General features: G+C 36.3%; 1 protein-coding gene across 3 annotated transcripts; it reads left to right on the top strand.

Moving 5' to 3' along the window:
- Positions 1-323: 323 nt before the first annotated feature.
- Positions 324-20,470, top strand: LOC127873200 (organic cation transporter-like protein). Of its 3 annotated transcripts, none has more exons than XM_052416958.1 (13): positions 325-465; positions 799-869; positions 1,745-1,891; positions 7,352-7,521; positions 8,000-8,230; positions 9,028-9,224; positions 11,157-11,299; positions 13,186-13,372; positions 14,586-14,720; positions 16,358-16,443; positions 16,758-16,878; positions 17,208-17,280; positions 17,961-20,470. In XM_052416958.1, exons 3-13 carry the CDS (start codon positions 1,762-1,764, stop codon positions 18,171-18,173), a joined length of 1,686 nt encoding a protein of 561 aa, XP_052272918.1. In that variant the 5' UTR covers positions 325-465; positions 799-869; positions 1,745-1,761; the 3' UTR covers positions 18,174-20,470. The 3 variants fall into 3 exon arrangements, with proteins under 3 accessions (XP_052272916.1, XP_052272918.1, XP_052272917.1); XM_052416957.1 differs by having other exon boundaries at positions 338-462; positions 800-869; XM_052416956.1 differs by having other exon boundaries at positions 324-869.
- The last annotated feature ends 478 nt before the right edge of the window (positions 20,471-20,948 follow it).

The following is a 20,948-nucleotide window of genomic DNA, read 5'->3' as shown; positions in this document are numbered from 1 at the left end:
TTATAAGTCCTTTCTAGTATCTGGATGGGAAATTTTGAAACATATTAAGGAAAGTCTCGACCACAATTAAGCTGCATATGCGCTTTTCATCTGATACATGGCGTCAAGCTAGAAATAAAGTATTTAAAAGCATGAAATTGAAGATCATGGCATGCATAAATAATTTGAAATAAAAAAATCGAGTGCAAGTCCAAGGACAAAAACCATACGTCAAAATGCACGTAAAAATAAACTGAAATATTGACGAGGGGCGTGGTTACCCCGTTCGCGATATATTATTGTTTTCGATACTGAGATTTAGAATTATTTAGTTGTTTGTAACCGTAACGTGTATCGGGTAAACAAAACGAGCTGCACGTACATTACATGTGCATTGCACGGCACGGTCGCCGAATTGTTATTAGTTTGATAGAGATAGCGGGATTGAAACATTTTACCGAGATGAATGGACTTGCTCTGTGATTAGTTTGTATTGCACCATCTGGTGACCCTGTTAACCTTGACAACATAAATTGCATTACTTCCGGATCGAATAAATTCGGATAGCAGATCATAGAAAGATACTTTCAGTTATGGTTTATAATAATGTGCAATGGCGAAGTGATCATTTTTATTGTCTAGCGTAGTTATATTCTACTTATAATATAATATTGTTCAAATACTTGAAAAAGCATGAAATGGTACCGTGGATCTGTTTACAATTTAATGCTAAATGCCTAGTTCTGTCAAGTTCACCTGATGCGATGTAAGCTGATGCAATTATAGTACCAAAACACACATTATTATCCTTTGTAACAGAAGTTGACTTAATTGACTGGTGAGTGGAAAGTGTGACTGCTTTTGCGCATTTGCTGTGGATACCTTGGAAAGCAAGTATTTTGATTTTGTGTGTGTGCTTTTTATGACCACGGATCAAATGATCGGGGTATATTATTTTTGGCCTGTCTGTCAGTCATTAAGTCATTGTGTTTGTCCCAAAACTTTAACATTGGTCATAACTTTTGCAATATTGAGATAGTAACTTGATATTTGGCATGTGTGTGTATCTCATGAAGCTGCACATTTTGAGTGGGTAAAGGTAAAGTTCAAGGATATCCCTCAAGGTGAAAGGTCAAATATATGGCTTCAAAGCAGCGCAATAGGGGGCATTTTGTTTCTGACAAACACATCTCTTGTTTGTAATTTGCCATTATGGTCCCCTTTTACAGAGAATAGTTATAAGTTGAAAGAAGTGACTCTGTATTAATACATAATTATTCACTCCAATGGAAGTTCCGCATATTTGTGTTAACAAGAATTATGCTTAATGACAAAAGGACACAAAAAAGTGGTTAATGCTCTTAATTCACATTTCAGTTTGTTTTCCTCATTTTGGTATTTGGACACTTCTGATTGTGAAAATCTCATCTTTTTAAATAATATTTGAGAATTTGTATGTGCTGTATTTTGCTTACAAATACTATTTAATTGAAAATAAATAAAAAAAATATTTGTTTTATATGTGTTAAGGCTTAATGAATTTAACTTTTATTTGGGAATTTTTGTCAGTCATTTGGGCGATATGAAATGAGGCCAAAACACTACATTCCACTTTAGCTCAATCTGAGTTTTTATACCTCTTGTATTTAAGGAAAAATGCTGTTTATTTTCAGCTACACAAAAAATGTTTTCTTTTTCTTGTCATTTTCCTGATCAACTTTCCTTATGAGTAACTTTGTGACATAATGTGTGTTTCCCTGAGCAGGTGTTTTCCATCCCGTCATGGACTCTGAAGAGCTGCTAGGGCGCCTCAGTGGTCACAAGTGTAACTTGTTTCAATGGATCACATTCCTGAAGCTTGGATTGGTCTACCTCAGAGGAGCTTGGCCAGTGCTTGGAATTATTTTCTTGGGTACACTGTTATGAGCCTAGCTTGGGAAAAATTAGGCTTACTGCATGTGCGTTAAGTGTTGTCCTTGATTAGCCCCAACAAACTGATCAGGGACAACAGTTTTCACCTTGACTTTTTTTAGCTCACCTGAGCACAACGTGCTTATGGTGAGCTTTTGTGATCACCTTTTGTCCGTCGTCCGTCATCAACATTTGCCTTGTGAACACTCCAGGGGCCACATTTATTGTCTGATCTTCATGAAACTTAGTCAGAACATTTGTCCCATTGATACCTCGACTAAGTTCGAAACTGGGTCATGCTGGGTCAGAAACTAGGTCACTAGGTCAAAATAGCAAAACCTTGTGAACACTGTAGAAGTCACATTTGATACCCAAACTTCATGTAACTTTGTCAAATAATTGTCTAAATGATACGTTGGTTGCGTTCACAAATGAGTCCGGTCCCTTGAAAAACATGGCCACCAGAGGGCGGGGCAGTATTCCTTTTATGGCTATAGAGAAACCTTGTGAACACTCTAGAAGTCACAATTTTTGCCCAATCATCATGAAACCTGGTCAAAACAGTGGTTTCATTGATATCTCGGACAAGTGCGAAACTGGTCCAGATTGGTGAAAAAACATGGCCGCCAGGGGGCGGGGCAGTTTTCTCTATATGTATATAGTGAAAACATGTGAACACTCTAGAAGTCACATTTTTGATCCAATCTTCATGAAAATTTCGATTCGATTCACTGCAATCCCGAATGATCCGCATTTTAACCTTACTTTCCAAATCCGTCGTCTAAACTTTCTTGTCATTTGTAATACGTCTTGTGATTGGTCAATAGCCAATATGGCATCCAATGAATGAATGAATAACTTGCTGAGCATTACTTAAGCCGGTAAAATGGCTTCTAAAACCATATGAAAGACACACCGTGAACATTAAAATCAAAAGTATGTGAACATTTCGGGTTTCGCGAAGGTTCTGATGCAAAGTCAACTTGCAAAATGTGTTTTGTTGACGTAAGTTGAAATCAGTCAGTTGGTTTGTTTTCTAAACTATGTGCATTCTGTTTAGAAGTCAACTGGAAGTAGTATGTTTCTTTTGTGTGTTTTTTCTGTTAAACACATGTGATACCTTGTGCATTTTATGTTATTTAAGAATAACTCAAAAGGAAGTTTTGTTCAATAAATTTGTTACTTATAAAACAGTGTTGCGTTTTAACAATTTATTAAAAAAATTAAACACTTTAAATGTACAACATAATTTTATAAGTTAATAACAAATACCAAACATATTAATTCATGCCCTGGACAAACAAAACAGGAAATAGTTTGCAAAATAAGCAGCAAATAGTTTAATTTGAATCGAATCGAAAATAATCAAATTGGACCATTTGGTATTGAAATCGAATCGAATCGAATGATGGGTGAATAGTTACAGCTCTAATAGGTACATTAATCATGACTGGCAGATGACCCCTATTGATTTTCAGGGCATAAGGTTAAAGGTCAAAGTCACAGTGACTCGAAACAGTAAAATGGTTTCCGGATGATAACTCAAGAATGCTTATGCCTAGGATCATGAAACTTCATAGGTACATGAACATTGATCATGACTGGCAGATGACCCCTATTATTTTCATGTCACTTGGTCAAAGGTCAAGGTCACAGTGACTCAAAACAGTAAAATGGTGTCCGGATGATAACTCAAGAATATTTAGGCCTAGGATCATGAAACTTCATAGGTACATTGTCTTGATCATGACTGGCAGATGACCCCTATTGATTTTCAAGTCACTAGGTCAAAGGTCAAGGTCACAGTGACAAAAAACGTTTTCACACAATGGCTGCCACTACAACTGAAAGCCCATATCGGGGGCATGCATGTTTTACAAACAGCCCTTGTTTACATTTGAGTCACTGGAGTTATCCACTCTCCATAAATTGTGTACTTATTTTGTAAACTAAATTTTTGAAGCAACTTCTAGACAAACAGTAACTAATATTTATATCAGTTTTTTAGCTAGACTATTATATATAAAATATATATAGTGGAGCTATCCTACTCACCCCGGCGTCTGCGTTAGCGTCTGCGTACAAATGTTAAAGTTTTCGTACTACCCCAAATATTTTCTTTCTCCCTTAACATATTGCTTTCATATTTTGCATACTTGTTTACCAACATGACCCCAACCTATAAACAAGAGCAGACAACTCTATCAAGCATTTTGTCATAATTATGGCCCCTTTTCCACTTAGAATATGCAGCAAATGTTAAAGTTTTCGTACTACCCCATTTATTTTCATTGTCCTTTGACATATTGCTTTTATATTTTGCATACTTGTTAACCAACATCACCCCAACCTATAAACAAGAGCAGACAACTCTATCAAGCATTTTGTCATAATTATTGCCCCTTTTATACTTAGAATATGCATATTATTGATAAATCTATGTTAGTGTGCGTACTGCCCCAAATATTTTCTATATCCTTTGACATATTGCTTTTATATGTTGCATACTTGTTTACCAACATGACCCCAACCTATAAACAAGAGCAGACCACTGTATCAAGCATTTTGACATAATTATGGCCCCTTTTGCACTTAGATAATTGAACCTTTTGCTTAAATTGCCATAACTTCTTTATTTATGATCACATTTTATTATTACTTTGACAAAACAACACTTACCTGAATACCACAATGGATTCCACCCAAACAATACCCCACGCCCCTATCAGAATCCCTCCCCCCCCCCCCTAACCTCAACCCCCCCAATTTTTTTTAAAACATTGTCTAATAAATTACCACACCCAACATTATACCCCCCTCTCACCCCCCTACCCCCCCACCCCCTACCCGATTTTTATGTCCCCCACTATAGTGGGGGACATATTGTTTTTGCCCTGTCTGTTGGTCTGTCTGTTGGTCTGTCTGTTTGCGCCAACTTTAACATTTTGCAATAACTTGTGCTATATTGAAGATAGCAACTTCATATTTGGCATGCATGTGTATCTCATGAAGCTGCACATTTTGAGTGGTGAAAGGTCAAGGTCATCCTTCAAGGTCAGATGTCAAATATATGTGGCCAAAATCGCTCATTTTATGAATACTTTTGCAATATTGAAGAAAGCAACTTGATATTTGGCATGCATGTGTATCTCATGGAGCTGCACATTTTGAGTGGTGAAAGGTCAAGGTCATCCTTCAAGGTCAGAGGTCAATTATATGTGGCCAAAATCGCTCATTTTATGAATACTTTTGCAATATTGAAGATAGCAACTTGATATTTGGCATGCATGTGCATCTCATGGAGCTGCTCATTTTGAGTGGTGAAATGTAAAGGTCAAGGTCATCCTTCAAGGTCAGAGGTCAAATATATGTGGCCCAAATCACTTATTTTATTAATACTTTTCCAATATTGAAGATAGCAACTTGATATTTGGCATGCATGTGTATCTCATGGAGCTGCACATTTTGAGTGGTGAAAGGTCAAGGTCATCCTTCACAAGGTCAAGGTCATCCTACAATGTCAAACATCATATAGGGGGACATTGTGTTTCACAAACACATCTTGTTTATATATATTTTTTTAAACATCGTCTAATAAATTACCACACCCCACATTATACCCCCCTCTCATCCCCCCTAACCCCCCCCCCAATTTTTTTTTTAAACATCTAATAAATTACCACACCCCACATTATACCCCCTCTCACCCCGCCCCCCCTACCCCCCCCCCCCAATTTTTTTATTATTATTTATTTTTAAACATCATGTAATAAATTACCACACATCCCTCTCACCCCCCTACCCCCCCCCCCCCCTACCCCCCCCCCCCCAAATTTATTTTTATATTTGTTTTCCCTTTTTTTTATTTTTGAAAGATCGTCTAATAAATTGTTGAATATGAACGCTTTCCCCATGATGGCTTACGTTATACTGTCAAGCACTCGAATAGTCGAGCGCGCTGTCCTCTGGCAGCTCTTGTTTGACAGATTGTGAACTTCTTTTAACATTCATAAAGGTATTTGCTGATTTTTTTTCATTTTTAAAGATGAATAGATTCTTTAGACTAAAGTTAGTTATCTTCATCAAAGCTGCTTTGGTTTTCACTTATAGATTAATTCTTTGAATGTATTCAGGCGTATCTGACTGGACGCCTTTAGTCAATTGAATTGCAACCAGTCAGTGGTGTCATCAGGACCGGAAATAAGCGTTCTTTAATTAGACTCGATAAATGTTTCCGTATTACATAAGTGCTCACAAAGTTACATAACTCATAGCCGTCCCGTGACCGGTTCACTTGCGTAAGCAAACGAGACCGCACTACCACAGTTGTTTATAATGAAACATTGTGAATACTTTTAGTCACACTTTTAGTTCAATCTGAATGACAATTGCTGATCTTCACACATGGTGACAATCTTTATGAGCATAATATTTTTTGCTCATGGTGAACTTTTGTGATCACCTTTTGTCAATTGTCTGTCTTCCGTTGTGCGTCATGAATATTTGCCTTGTTAACACTGTAGAGGCCACATTTATTGTTGGATCTTCATGAAACTTTGTCAGAATATTTGTCCCAATAATATCTTGGACGAGTTCAAAAATGGTTCCAGTCTGTTGAAAAACATTTCCGCCACGGGGCCATTTGTTGTTCAATCTTCATGAAACTTGGTTAGAAATTTGTTCTGTTGATATCTTGGGCTGCAAAAAACAGGTCATTAATTTTTTATCTCAGGTGAGCGACTTTGGACCTTTCAGGCCTTCTTGTTTGGTAAATAGAGACTTACTTTAAACAAAAAATATCGTAAAAGCAGACTGCACAGGCTAATCTGGGACAATACATGCATTATGTCTGGTTTTCTCAAAGGAAGGCACATTGTGGTTTTAATAAACAAGTTAATACTTATTGTGTGAAAGAGACTAAAATGGTTCATAGTTATTAATGTGTATGTTCTTTTAAAGGTTATTTTTAGCTCAGCTGTTTTCGGAGAAAATCCGAGTATTGTCATAGTCAGCTCGTTGTGTCCACCGTCCGTTTCAAGGTTTGTTAAGGCTTTTAACATTGGCTCTAAAATCAAAGTCCTTCCACCTACAACTTTGAAACTTCATATTTAGATGCACCTTGATGAGTTCTACACGCCACATCCATTTTTGGGTCACTAGGTCAAAGGTCAATGGCACTGTGACCTCTAAACAAAAAAAAAAAAAAAAAAAAATTCTGACAAGCTTTTGCAGCTGAGCATAGCAACCGTTATGCAGTGCTCTTGTTAAGCTTATGGTTATTTGTAATCTCATGTATGCCTGTTTTCCTGTGTTTGTGGTAATGTTTATTCAACAAAGCAGTTTGATGAATCACATCTAACTGACAGAAGTGAAATGAATAATCATGTAGCTAAATACACATTGCTTTAATTGTTAGTGTATGGTCAACAAGCCAAAGGAATATGTTGATTTTACTTTCTAGGTGCCAACCCTGGGTTTGAATGCAGCCTTCCAGACAACACCAACGATACAAAATACTATAAGGATGGGGAGTGCAGCATAGTTATTGAACAGTCAGGTCGAAATGTCACAGAAAAATGCACTTATGGGATTCGTTATGGCAACAGTGTTGAATCAACAATATTGACTGAAGTAAGAAGACAATGCGTGTTTTACCGTGTTCTTAGTTCCAAGATATTTTGTTGTATATTTGAACTTCATTAAAACATCATTTTGTGAACTATCATAGGACAGATTAGTGTGTCCCTTTTGTCCTCTGGCATGATATTATAAGCCGAGAACAAAATGTCATAACTAAATATTTAATGTCAGTTTATGGTGTAAAATACCATACATGAAAGTATTTTGGTTGCAAAATGTCAAGTATGGCTTTGTTTATTTGTGGTAAACATTTACTTAAAATTCTAAGAATTTAAAAAATAAACATTGTATATAAACTATTATCTTAGAGTATGATGTTATGATAAGGGGTTTATGAATGTGGGTAAAGTGTTATCTATGATTGGCCTGTGCAGTCTGCACAGGCTAATGAGGGTTGTTACTCTCTATCTAAACTTGATTTTTGTTAAAATCACTGAAAACATTGAAGTCAATGTCTTTTGTCTCCCAGTTCAACCTTGTTTGTGACAACGACTACCTCGTGGATCTGAGCACCACCATCTACATGATTGGCAGTGCCCTAGGTGCTGTGCTGATGACCCCCCTGTCAGACAAGTTTGGGCGCAAGAAGGTCCTTCTGGGTAGCCTGTGGGCACAGGGCGTTGTGGGAGTGGGCGTGGTGTTCGTGCAGAGCTATGTGGCCTTTGTGATCCTCAGATTTGCCGTGGCCTTCCTTAATATGGTAGGAACATTCTGTAGTCTTCCTTCATATGCTTTGTTAGCCTTACCAGTAACCAAAATACCCAATGGCTACTGAAATATCTTATTGTTTACTAAAATGTATTTTCATTGTTATTTAATAAAGAAGATTTTCACACTTTCTGAATTAACATTGTGAACAAGGTGTACTTCGGCTACTTACTTAAATTTCTTAGTGCCAATCTAGATATGGAATGAAAACTATTGTGGTCCCCAGATTTGCTGTGGTTTTCCTTGATTCCTCAGAGTTGTCTGCAGACAAGAAAGCCATCAAATTTAGTCAAGGGCATCAGAGTCTTGTGCTGCATTATTGCTTCAGTCAATATTGTGGTTTTAAATTAATGCTTGGAGTAAACAAAAAGTTATCATCTCGCGTGATAAATCTTAGATACAAAATTTGTTTGTGTCAATGTCTTGATAAGATTTTATTTAAGTTGTTGGCAATGGCTGTTTGTTTGTTTTATGTACATATGAGCCTCATTCTGGGAAAAATAGGCTGAATGCTTATGCATAAAGTTCCAACCCAAATTAGCCTGTGCAGTGAGTCCTCAAAGGCTTATTATGGACTACACTTTTCACCCAAACTGGATTTTAGCTAAGAACAGATTTTTATAAGCCAGAAAATCAGAAACTGTGCTGACTGCACAGGCTAGTCTGGGGCGACATTTTACGCACACACATTAAGGCCAGTTTTCCCAGAGAAAGGCTCATATAAGTTATAGGCAATGGCTGATTGTCTGTTTTATGTACATGTAGTACATCTCCTGTCTATTGTTCCAGGCCATAGCCCTCATAGCCTATGTGATGGTCACAGAGCTGTTCACTGCAACCAAACGTACACGACCGTCCGTTGGCATCAACATATTCTGGTCATTTGGAATAGTGACCTTGGCTCTGTTTGGCTACTTGGTGCGCAACTGGCGACATCTCCAGCTGCTGATCTCTCTGCCAAACTTCCTGACTATTCTATTCATATGGTAAGATCAATGACTCAATCAAACTTCCTGACTATTCTCTTCATATGGTAAGATCAATGACTCAGTCAAACTTCCTGACTATTCTCTTCATATGGTAAGATTAATGACTGAGTCAAACTTCCTGACTATTCTCTTCATATGGTAAGATCAATGACTCAGTCAAACTTCCTGACTATTCTCTTCATATGGTAAGATCAATGACTCAGTCAAACTTCCTGACTATTCTCTTCATATGGTAGGATAAATGACTCAGTCAAACTTCCTGACTATTCTCTTCATATGGTAAGTTCAATGACTCAGTCAAACTTCCTGACTACTCTCTTCATATAGTAAGATCAATGACTCAGTCAAACTTCCTGACTATTCTCTTCATATGGTAAGTTCAATGACTCAGTCAAACTTCCTGACTATTCTCTTCATATGGTAAGATCAATGACTCAATCAAACTTCCTGACTATTCTATTCATATGGTAAGATCAATGACTCAGTCAAACTTCCTGACTATTCTGTTCACATGGTAAGATCAATGACTCAGTCAAACTTCCTGACTATTCTCTTTCTATGGTAAGATCAATGACTCAGTCAAACTACCTTACTATTCTCTTCATATGGTAAGATCAAGGACTCAGTCAAACTTTCTGACTTTTCTCTTCATATGGTAAGATCAATGACTCAGTCAAACTTTCTGACTATTCTCTTTATATGGTAAGATCAATGACTCAGTCAAACTTCCTGACTATTCACTTCATATGGTAAGATCAATGACTCAGTCAAACTTCCTGACTATTCTTGTCATATGAAGATCAATGACTCAGTCAAACTTCCTGACTATTCTCTTCATATAGTTAGATCAATGACTCAATCAAACTTCCTGACTATTCTCTTCGTATGGTAAGATCAATGACTCAGTCAAACTTCCTGACTTTTCTCATTATATTGTAAGATCAATGACTCAGTCAAACTTTCTGACTATTCTCTTCATATGGTAAGATCAATGACTCAGTCAAACTTCCTGACTATTGTCTTAATATGGTTAGATCAAGGACTCAGTCAAACTTCCTGACTATTCTCTTCATATGGTAAGATAAATGACTCAGTCAAACTTCCTGACTATTCTCATCATATGGTAAGATCAATGACTTAATCAAACTTCCTGACTATTCTATTCATATGGTAAGATCAATGACTCAGTCAAACTTCCTGACTATTCTCTTCGTATGGTAAGATCAATGACTCAGTCAAACTTCCTGACTATTCTCTTCATATGGTAAGATCAATGACTCAGTCAAACTTCCTGACTATTCTCTTCATATGGTAAGATTAATGACTCAGTCAAACTTCTTGACTATTTTCTCCATATAGTAAGATTAATGACTCAGTCAAACTTCCTGAATATTCTCTTCATATGGTAAGATCAATGACTCAGTCAAACTTCCTGACTATTATCTTCATATGGTAAGATCAATGACTCAGCCAAACTTCCTGACTATTCTCTTCATATGGTAAGACCAATTACTCAGCCAAACTTTCTGACAAATCTCAAAATATTGTAATCTGCTATGTGTCCTGACTAGCATCTTTAACTTTAATATGAACAAGGTTTTCATTTCCAAACTTCTAACTATTTATAATGGAATACTATTGGAAACAAATATCTCAGACAAAGAAACAAACAAAACAAATCTTGCAGACAAAGCAATCTGAAGTGAGCTATCTTTTACTGGGAGCATATTCAGCATATCATAAGTAGAACAGCTGTTAGTGTGTCCGAAAAAAATATCTTTGATTGTATTTATAATTTGAGCCTCGTTCTGGGAAATGGGCTAAATGCATGTGTGTTGTCGGAAAGTGTAGTCCCTGTTTAGCCTGTGCGGACTGCAATAAGCCCAGTTTTCCCAGAATAAGCTATTTTTAGTGTTTTCTGTAATCCAGGTTTTTGCCAGAGTCAATGCATTGGTTGGTGACCAATGGCCGATGGAAGTCCCTGCAGAGGACAGTGGAGGCTGCAGCCAGGGCCAATGGGGTAGCAGTACCACAGGATGTGATAGAGGAACTACAGAAAAGATACCAGCAGGGTAAGGAATACTATTGTTCTAGATTGTCTAAAAGTGTTTGAAAGAATAATTATTAGCTTTAATTTGGGAAAACGGGGCTTAATGTATGTGTGTAGTGTCATAACAGATAAGACTGTGTTGTCCGCTTAGGCTTATTGGGGATGAAACTTTCTGTTTAGTCTGGATTTTTGTCTAGAAGACACTTCTGTTAACTGAACAATGTCATAAAAATGTAAAAGTGTCGTCAATGATAAGCCTGTGAGGAATGCACAGGTTAATCAGGTGCAACTTTTGATGTACATGTACATGCATTAAGTCCAATATTCACAGAACTAGGCTCATACAAATATTAGTTACACAGCTTCTTACTACAGTGATTCAGTGTTAATAAATTCAATATAGTCTATCTGGAGCTAAATGTACATTTACTACCCTGCAGGGCTTTCCACAGGCCATTTAACGATCCCTCGCCGGGGCGCTTGAATTTCGAAATCAGAGTCTACCCGGGGAGCTTGAAATTTTCCGATCAGTGTATTTTTCAGTAAAAGAAGGTGGAGATTGTCAAAAAAAATCAAGGTTTCTCTATCAGTGTATCAATATTCCCTGTTTTAAAAGAGCACCCGGTACCTACTTTCACAGGTAATCGCCATAAACACCACATGGGGTAATGGATAATCCACTGATAAGAGAATAGCATGACGCTCGTATCGATTATTCTAGCCACATTACACAGTCAAAATGGCAAGGTTTGTGTTAAAGAAATAATTGAGAGCTTTTATCGTAAATTTTTACCAGAAAGTGATTTATAAAAATGGTATAAACAGGATTATCGGGTAATAAATGAAAACTTGAAAAGTAGTAAGTATACAGTAATAGAGTCGGGTTGAAACGGATGTATTGGGGAATCGTTCGAGTCGGGATTTTACTATCTGTGGGGGAAAGTTTTAAAACAATTAAACAATATAAACAATTATTTATATATATTTTTAAATGACTGGGGGATTTTCTTGAAGAATCATAGCGCACCAAATGACGTCTTTTGACGCTGTTTTTCTTTGAGTTATAACGCACCACAGAACGTGAATTGACACGTTACATTTTTTTTTAAATCGATGTCAGGAGGGGACACCCCTCCTGAACCACCCCTATCAGCCCCGGGCGCCTGACAAAATCCTGTGGAAAGCACTGCTTCCCTGTATTTCATAAAATTGCACTTTTCATATTGAGTTACCCTGAAAGATTTCTATCAGCCCTAGTCTACGTGCAACCACTTATTTCTGAGTTAAGTCTGAAACTAATGCATCTGCTTAGCATATATCAAATACATGTGCAATAGTTTGTATAGCAATATAAAATCAATTAGAATGTGTTTAACACGTGAATATGGTTTTCCTGTTGATGAAAATCAGACTATTGGAGACGCGTTTTGAGAAAACTGGGCATAAAGCATGTGCGTAAAGTGTCGTTCCAGATTAGCTTGTGCAGTCCACTCAGGCTAATCAGGGATGACACTTTCTTCTTTTATGATATTTTCTGTTTAAAGAAATTCTCTTCTTAGCAAAAATCTAGTTTAGGCAGAAAGCAGACTGCACAGGCTAATCTGGGATGACACTTTACGCACATGCATTATGCCCAGTTTTCCCAGAACGCGACTCATTGTATCAGAATTAGATATGAGTTGCACTCTGTGAAACGGGGCTTCATGCTTTTATGGTAAGTTTTGTGTAAAGGAAGTGTCTTGTAAGCAAAAATCTATTTTGGTGGAAAGTGTCGCTCGTTAACCTGTGCAGACTGCACAAGCAAATCTGGGGTGGTACTTAAAGCACATGCATTAAGCCCCAATTTTCCAGATTGTGCTCATATATTTCATGCAGGATTGAGAGAATTGACTTCATTTTATCATCTAGAAAAAAGGATACAGGCCTCCAGCATGGGAACAGGCAATAGTGAACACTCATTTCAGATGGAGGTAGTGGCTGGAAAAGACAGAATTGAAACAAAAGTTGTGAAGATGGAGCCAAAACCTGTTGTTATACTTGATTTGTTCCGAACTCCAAAAATAAGAAAATACACAATTGTAATGTTCTATCTTTGGTAGGTATCTTAAACCATTGTAAAATAACTGTATTATTATGTCTTTGCTCTGAAATGTCAATTAATGGGTAAATGTATGTATCATCTTGCATGTAAATCTTGCAAGGTATCTCACAGAATAAAGCCCTTTTTATGATGAAAAATCTGTTTAAATGTTTGTTACTTTTACACTTTGTTTACCCAGAAATCAGAATAGCTGTCAAAACAATCTACTGTTAAATGTATGTCTGCCAGTTATTTAAATGACTTTCTTAAAAAAAAATTTTTTTTTAGCCTAACTTTGCCCAAAGTTCACCAGTTTAGCTTTTAGGACTCCCTTTTGTCAGTATGGCAGCCTCCAGTTGTTGTAACCTTTTTATGTGTACAACATCTCCTTATCTGCTTGCCAGATTTTCACGAAACTTCACTAGATCTATCAATGAGCGACTTTCTTTCAAAGTTGTTAATATTGTTACGGTCTGTTGCATATAAAGGACACCAGGGGTCAGAGGATTTATGAAGACTTGTACTGGAAATAATAAAAAAATTCACAATGAAACAAGGCCAAGATGTGTAATTTTTGGCATGTAACATTATAATAGTTGTCATCTACTAAGTTTGTTCAAATCATTGCCCTCTTGGCCGTGCTTAGGATTCTGGAGGTGATATGTTTTATAATGACTTGTAAATCATAATAACAAAAAACCTTCACTGAAACCACAAAGTATTGATTTTGTTTGTGACATTATATTGTGATCCTCTACTAAGATTGTAAAAATCATGCCAACTTGCCACAACCAATGAACCAGGTGAGTGATCTAGGGCCATCTTTTTTGCCAACTAGTTATTAACTATAAATATTTCCTACCATACCATGTGGCCTGGTTATGATGAGGGACCTTTAAAAACACTGGACAGTAACATGAAATACATCATACTCCATTGGCTATTGATGAGCCCTGTTCTGAGAAAACTGGGCTTCATGCAGGTGCGTAAAGTGTTATCCCAGCTTAGTCTGTGCAGTCCTCACAGGCTGATTAGGGACGACACTTTCTGTCTTGACTGTATTTCCGTTTAGCTGAGATTTCCTTTAAACAAAAATTATAAGAAAGAGGAAACTCATCCCTGATTAGCCTGTGCGGACTGCACTGGCTTATATGGGAGGCACTTTATGAGCATTTATTAATCCACGTTTTCTGAGACTAATGCTTATACCTGTGGCATTAAATTGCAGGTTTGTGATCAGTCTGGCCTACTTTGGTATCCTGTTTAGTACTCCCACGCTGCATGGCGACATGTTTCTGAACCTGGCCATCAGTGGAGCGGTCGAGATTCCAGCCTGCCTGGTCTGTATGCGGGTCTTGGAGAGGTATGTATGCCATGGGGCCAGTTAATTCAGGAGCATTCTTAGACCAGGGAATAATCTAGAATTTACTATATATGGGTCTCTGAACTCGCAGATTTTAGACCAATGAGTCCCAGGCCAAAATTAATGAGTCCACCTTGAAAGAGAATGTGTCCCAAATTTTGAAAGATACCAAGTAGTGAAGAAAATGAGTCTTAATCACACTAGCTCAATAACTATATTTTGCAATAAACTTTTAATAATCTCAAAAACATGTTGAAACCAAAAAAACTAATTCAGGGTTATAACTTTCATGCTTGCTTTCACATAGGCTATAACATTATCTGTTACATGAATGTAACCTGTTAAAACATTTCAACTTGATTCAAATCGATGATTATATTATTGTTAACATCCGAATTGCGAGCTTGATAATATTATTGTTAACGTCCGAATTGCGAGCCGTTGACCTACCGTTATTCAAGTTACGAGTTGTTTGTTTTGGATTTAGCTTCAACACCTTATTTCGGAGGCATTTTTTCTTTATTTTTTATGACTAATTAACAAGAAGTTAATGCAGGTTTTCATCCAGGGACTCTAGAAAATATCATAACACACTCTATTTAAAAGGTCGATTCTAATTGGTTCGTATTATACTGCAGCGGCTCGACTAGAGCCAATCAAAAGACCTGTTGCAGTCTTCAAGCCTCATTCGGTTAAACTCAGCGTTCATCGCTACACTTTTGACTCATACCCAAGATGGTTCGTACCTATCGTGATTCGCATATGCATTAACGGATTTGTTTCAGCAATGCGTCCGAGTGGACGCACATATTTCAAAACTATGCGTCTATTTCGATATTTGTGCGTCATAGACACGACACGCACATGTAGATTATTCCCAGTTAGACATAAGAATATAAGAGCCATGCTCTAGGAAAACAGGGCTTATTGCATGAGCTTTAAGTGTCACCACAGATAAGCCTGTGCAGTCTTCGCAGGCTAATCAGGGATGATATTTTATGCCAAATCTGGATATTTTGGTTATAGGAGACTTTCTTCAAACAAAAGATACCATAAAAGCGGAAAGTGTTGCCCATGATTAGGCTGTGAGGATGGCTAAGGTTAATCTGGGACAACACTTTGTGCACATGCATTAATCCCTAGTGTTCCAGGATGCGGATAATTTTTTAAACAGGGACTTAGTCTACAGTTATACAGCTTCCTACAGTTTTTACAGTGATGTGGTGTGAGTAAAATTTATATTGGAATAGAGCCTAGCTGGAGCTCAATATAAATGTACTACCATGTATTTCATCAAGGAGATGCAGTATGACACCATCCAATAAATTTGCCTTCCGAGTACCATTCTTTCCCCAGCGTTAATGGTATAATAGGACTAAACTTGGTAAAAGAGGACCAATCTTTTTATAAGATTGCTAAAATTTGTTTAACTCGACTAAACTTGGTATTACTAAGCTGTACTGCATTTAATGACATTGCCTTGTTTATTTCAATGACTTTGTTAACAAGTAATATTTAAAAAGAATTACTGTACTGACTTAAATTGAAAATTACTTGTTCTTTATTCAAAGAGAACCTTATGCCGACCTTGTTAAATGCATGTACCATACATAATTCTGATTATTTGGTTCACACAGGACTGGCAGAAGGAAGCCTCTGGTTTGTTTCCTGTTGTTGTGTGGGGTGATGAATATTATTCCTGTGTTTATACCAACAGAAACTGGTAAGAATTATGCAAGTATGCATGTTTGCTATGGTGTTCTTAATTATAGCTTGGGTTAATTTTGTCATGTTGTATTCAACAAGACCATTTGAAAATTAAATTTCCAAAGTTGTATTTCATACATATAAGTTGGAAAGCTAATATTTGATCTCTAAACTTAGTCATAGTAATGCCGCAAATATAAATATAGAGTGATGTTTCCCAATTCAAGTAATAAAAAGATTCATGAAAATTATTATTTTTTATGGATAAATAACTCATTTATGCTGCTTTTGTTTTTGTTTCTGGTATGATGACAGCCTTTTCATTTCCAGCGTCCGGAATTAGTCTTCAGCCTATGATAATCACGCTGGCCATGATTGGCAAGTTTGGTATCACATGTGCCTACTCCACCGTGTACCTCATGTCGGCAGAGATATTCCCAACAGCTGTAAGGTAAGTATTTAGGCGTTATGTGGTAGGGGGGGGGGGGGCTGTGATCTGTGTTATGAGCAACCCATGAATTAGATAATAAGACATCGGAAAATGAACGAGACAAATTCCTATTTTTTTCCAAATCAGAAATCCATGAAAGTCTCTCTTTTTTAAATCACAAAACTTCATGACAAGAAATATAAATCATAAATGATATTACAGTATAAGTTATCAGCCAATATTTTCTTCAAAGTAAGGTGTAACACATAATTTAAAAAAAATCCTGAAAAGGAAAAATATTTTTAAACTATAGATAAATTTATTTAACAAAGTTTAATTTGGTATTTCAGAAATCAAGCAGTTGGATTGTCATCATTTTTTGAAAATAGCGGAAGTATCTCTGCTCCATTTATTGTGTATGGGGTAAGTCAGATTATTATTTTGGCAAAGCATTAGTTCTAGTAGGCCATAAAACACTATTTTATTAGCGGGACATAGCTCAGGTAAAGCATCAGTGATATTTGGAAGTATTTCTAGTCCTTTAATCAGTCTAATACTTTCTCGTCCCGTGGCTCTTAGAAAAGGTCTGTAATCATTGCTGTTTGAGATGTTGCCCTATGACAACTATTAAATCAGCCTCACTCTGAAAAAAGGGCTTTATGCATGTTCATATGGTGCCTTGCCAGATAATCCTGTGCACCATTCACAGATTAGCCTGTGTGAACTTTACAGGCTAATCTGGGAGAACACTTTACGCGCATGAATTAAACCATGTTTTCCCAGCATGGCTGAGATAATATTTACATAAGATATCATTTACCATGCAGCTATGTATAAAACCATGATAACCCTTTACCACTTAAATATGTATTGTTTCACATTTGTAGTCCCTTAGAATGTAAAATTTAATTAAAGACCTTTCTAACTAGATTCAAGTTTCAAGGGCTTCAATTCCAACCCTTAGATACGATGATCAGCAAACAGCATAAAACCTAAACAGACTGCGAGTTACTCCCAGGCTGTTTTGGTTTATACTGTTTGCACCATAGCAATTATTCACTTTGCTTCTGAGTGGGAAAGAGTTAAGGTTTTTCTGTTTGCAGGCCAAGAACATGGCTGCGATGCCGCTGGTTATATTCGGCAGTCTTACTGTCATTGGAGGCCTACTGGCGCTACTGTTGCCAGAGACCCAGGACAGGGCCCTGCCAGAGACCGTACCGGACATTAACCCTGGACCACTAGACCGGGCACCCGAAGCCTTGGAATCGGGGGACAGACATACTGTGTCTCAGGAAACCATGTCCACTGCGTTGTGATAATAAAACATTTGTGAAACATTAACATGAGTTTCAAATACAGTCCTATTCCCGTTTTTGGGGCCCTATTGGCCAACCAAATTTAGACCAAAGAATGCAGGATGGAACCTAGAAAACATAATTTTATTAACAAACTGTTGTAGTACGTAAGTTGCAAAATGTTATAAAATATAGGTATTAAATGACATTCTACACCTCACTTTAAAGTAGATGTTTAACATAATAGTTGTTAGAATATTCTGTATTTTTAGATTGAAGTGTAAGAATTGTTGGGTGAATACAGGACCAGTCCTATTTTCTCTCTTTGCATGATTTGATGTGTTAATTGTGGTTAAGACCACTATGCATGATTGATGTGTGATATGATTGATGTGTGATATTTGTGGTAGCACGGGTCATGGTGCTCAGCTTTAACATTTACCTCGGACAGTTTTGCTCTTTGTTGTGATTAAAACTGATTGAAGTGTTTTTGAAAAGTTCTCACATAGAATCTCAATATGGGCAATGCATATCATATTTATTACGCCGGTAGTCAATGACTCATCAGATGCATTTATTTTGGACAACCTGTACAATTATCTGTAATATTGGTAACCAATATCAACCAGGTTGATTTCTTTTGTTATATTTGATCCGTCCAGAAACGTCCTTGATTTTGACAGTTTTCCACTTCCCTTTTCTCTGATATGTTCAGGCAGCTCTATTTGAGTTTAAATGTCCTATAACATTTTCTTGGATGAATGCTCTGTTTTCTGCTTTAAAAAAGCAAAAAGAAAGAAAAACTTAGTACCTTTAGTTGATATTCCAAGGCGTGGTTTTATTATATTTTGTATATCTTGGTATCAAGATTTCAATTATTTTATATCAGAAAAAAAAATAAGATATCTTTTGATATAAGGAATTTAAATTATTGATATCAATAAATTAATTTCTGATATCAACAAATTGAATTCCTATATAAAAATGTTTGTATATTTTGTAATAAATAATATTGATATCAGGAAATCATTTAAACATATAAAACATCCATTCTTTTCTTTCAGAAAAATGGGATTTGATCAACTAAGCTTTGGTTTATGCAGTAATAACTTACTGTTCACAGTTCTGAATTTATTTTTGTGTCAACAAATTGCTGAATCTAATGTTAAGCATGCACATTTTATTTAAATTTTCTTTGAATTTATGGGAATTTTTTTACAATATTTGGCTCCTACAATGGGTTTTTGCACAAGATTATACAATTATTTGCATTAGTTTATAGAAAACAAGTCATATAGTGTGGTTGAGCTAAGAATTTCTTTTAATCTTCACACATCAATTTTGGATCATAATGAGAGGTCCATGTTGGCCCATAATTCATGAGATGCAATAAAGTAGAATTCTTCTTTGAATAGTTGACTGCTTTTTTCTCAGACTATTCCTTTTGTCAGAATGCTATGAACCTTTGCAAATATGTGAACAAGAATTTTGAAAATATACATTTTATAATATTTCTAAACTTACATGTACATGTATCAGTACTTGATTATGAATAAATGTAATTTATTAATGCATGTGCATACTGTATGTTATAGAAATGTGTAATTTTATATATTAACAGGCGTTTTTTTTAAATATCTTTAATAAACAGTGCTCGTTTTTTATGCTCAATTTTGGGGGAGCATATAGTTGCCGCTTTGTCTGTCCGTCGGTGTGCACAATTTTTGTCCGGGCTATTTCTCAGCAACTAATGACTGGAATTCAATGAAACTTTATGGGAAGCTTCACTACCAAGAAGAGATGTGCATGTTATCAGCGGGTTCTGGTTGGATGATTTTTCACAGAGTTATGGCCCTTTGAAATTTTCCATTAACTGTACATATAGTGAAATTCTAGTCCGGGCTATTTCTCAGCAACTAATGACCGGAATTCAATGAAACTTTATGGGAAGCTTCACTTCCAAGAGGAGATGTGCATATTATCAGCCTGTTCTGGTCGGATGATTTTTCACAGAGTTATGGCCTTTTGAAATTTTCTATAAAAAAAATCTTGTCCCCCCCCCCCCCAACTACTGTGCCCTCAAGACGTTTCCTTTTATCTGAATATATAGTGCAATATTGTGATAAAAAAACACTTTCGGGAGCATCACCCGTCTCTGACGGTTTGTTGTTTTTTATTTTTATAAAATTTTTTGATTGTGTAGTGTTATATGATGTTCTAACGTCGGGTCTATCACATTTAACTATCTTTTTTTTGACAGATTCACATCATTTCTTAATTAAGACATTATCATTAATAAAAATACTATTAAATAACAATGATCGTTTTTATGCCCCTATATACCTAAGTATGTTAGCAGGAACAACACCAACATCTGTTGCAAATCCCCCCCCCCCAAAAACAAACAAAAAAAAACAAAACAATAACTGAAACTAGTTTGTGATACTAATTCTTTAAGCATTTGTTCCGTGTTTTAAAACCAATGGTGAAACTTTGCAATATTATTTTATTAATTGAACACCTTCTACAAAACAAAACAATAGGAAAAACCACATTTGGGGAATTTCATGTACATCCAATACATGTAGCTCTCTCAGGTATGAAACTAATTAAAGCAAAAAAAGAGTTTCTACAAATTTACGACACTTTTATGAGAAAAAGGTCTAGTTTGAGATTGCATTTCTACCCATATGGATCCCTTTCGAAGAGGATAGTAATATAAACAACATGCAGGTATAAGAGTGAAGTTGTCTTATTTGTGATGATCCGTAATTAAAAAAGTTAATGCCCGGTATT

The sequence above is a fragment of the Dreissena polymorpha genome, chromosome 3 (assembly GCF_020536995.1).
Source record: "Dreissena polymorpha isolate Duluth1 chromosome 3, UMN_Dpol_1.0, whole genome shotgun sequence".
Taxonomy (NCBI): Eukaryota; Metazoa; Mollusca; class Bivalvia; order Myida; family Dreissenidae; genus Dreissena; species Dreissena polymorpha.
This window is presented reverse-complemented; position numbering and strand designations above follow the sequence as displayed.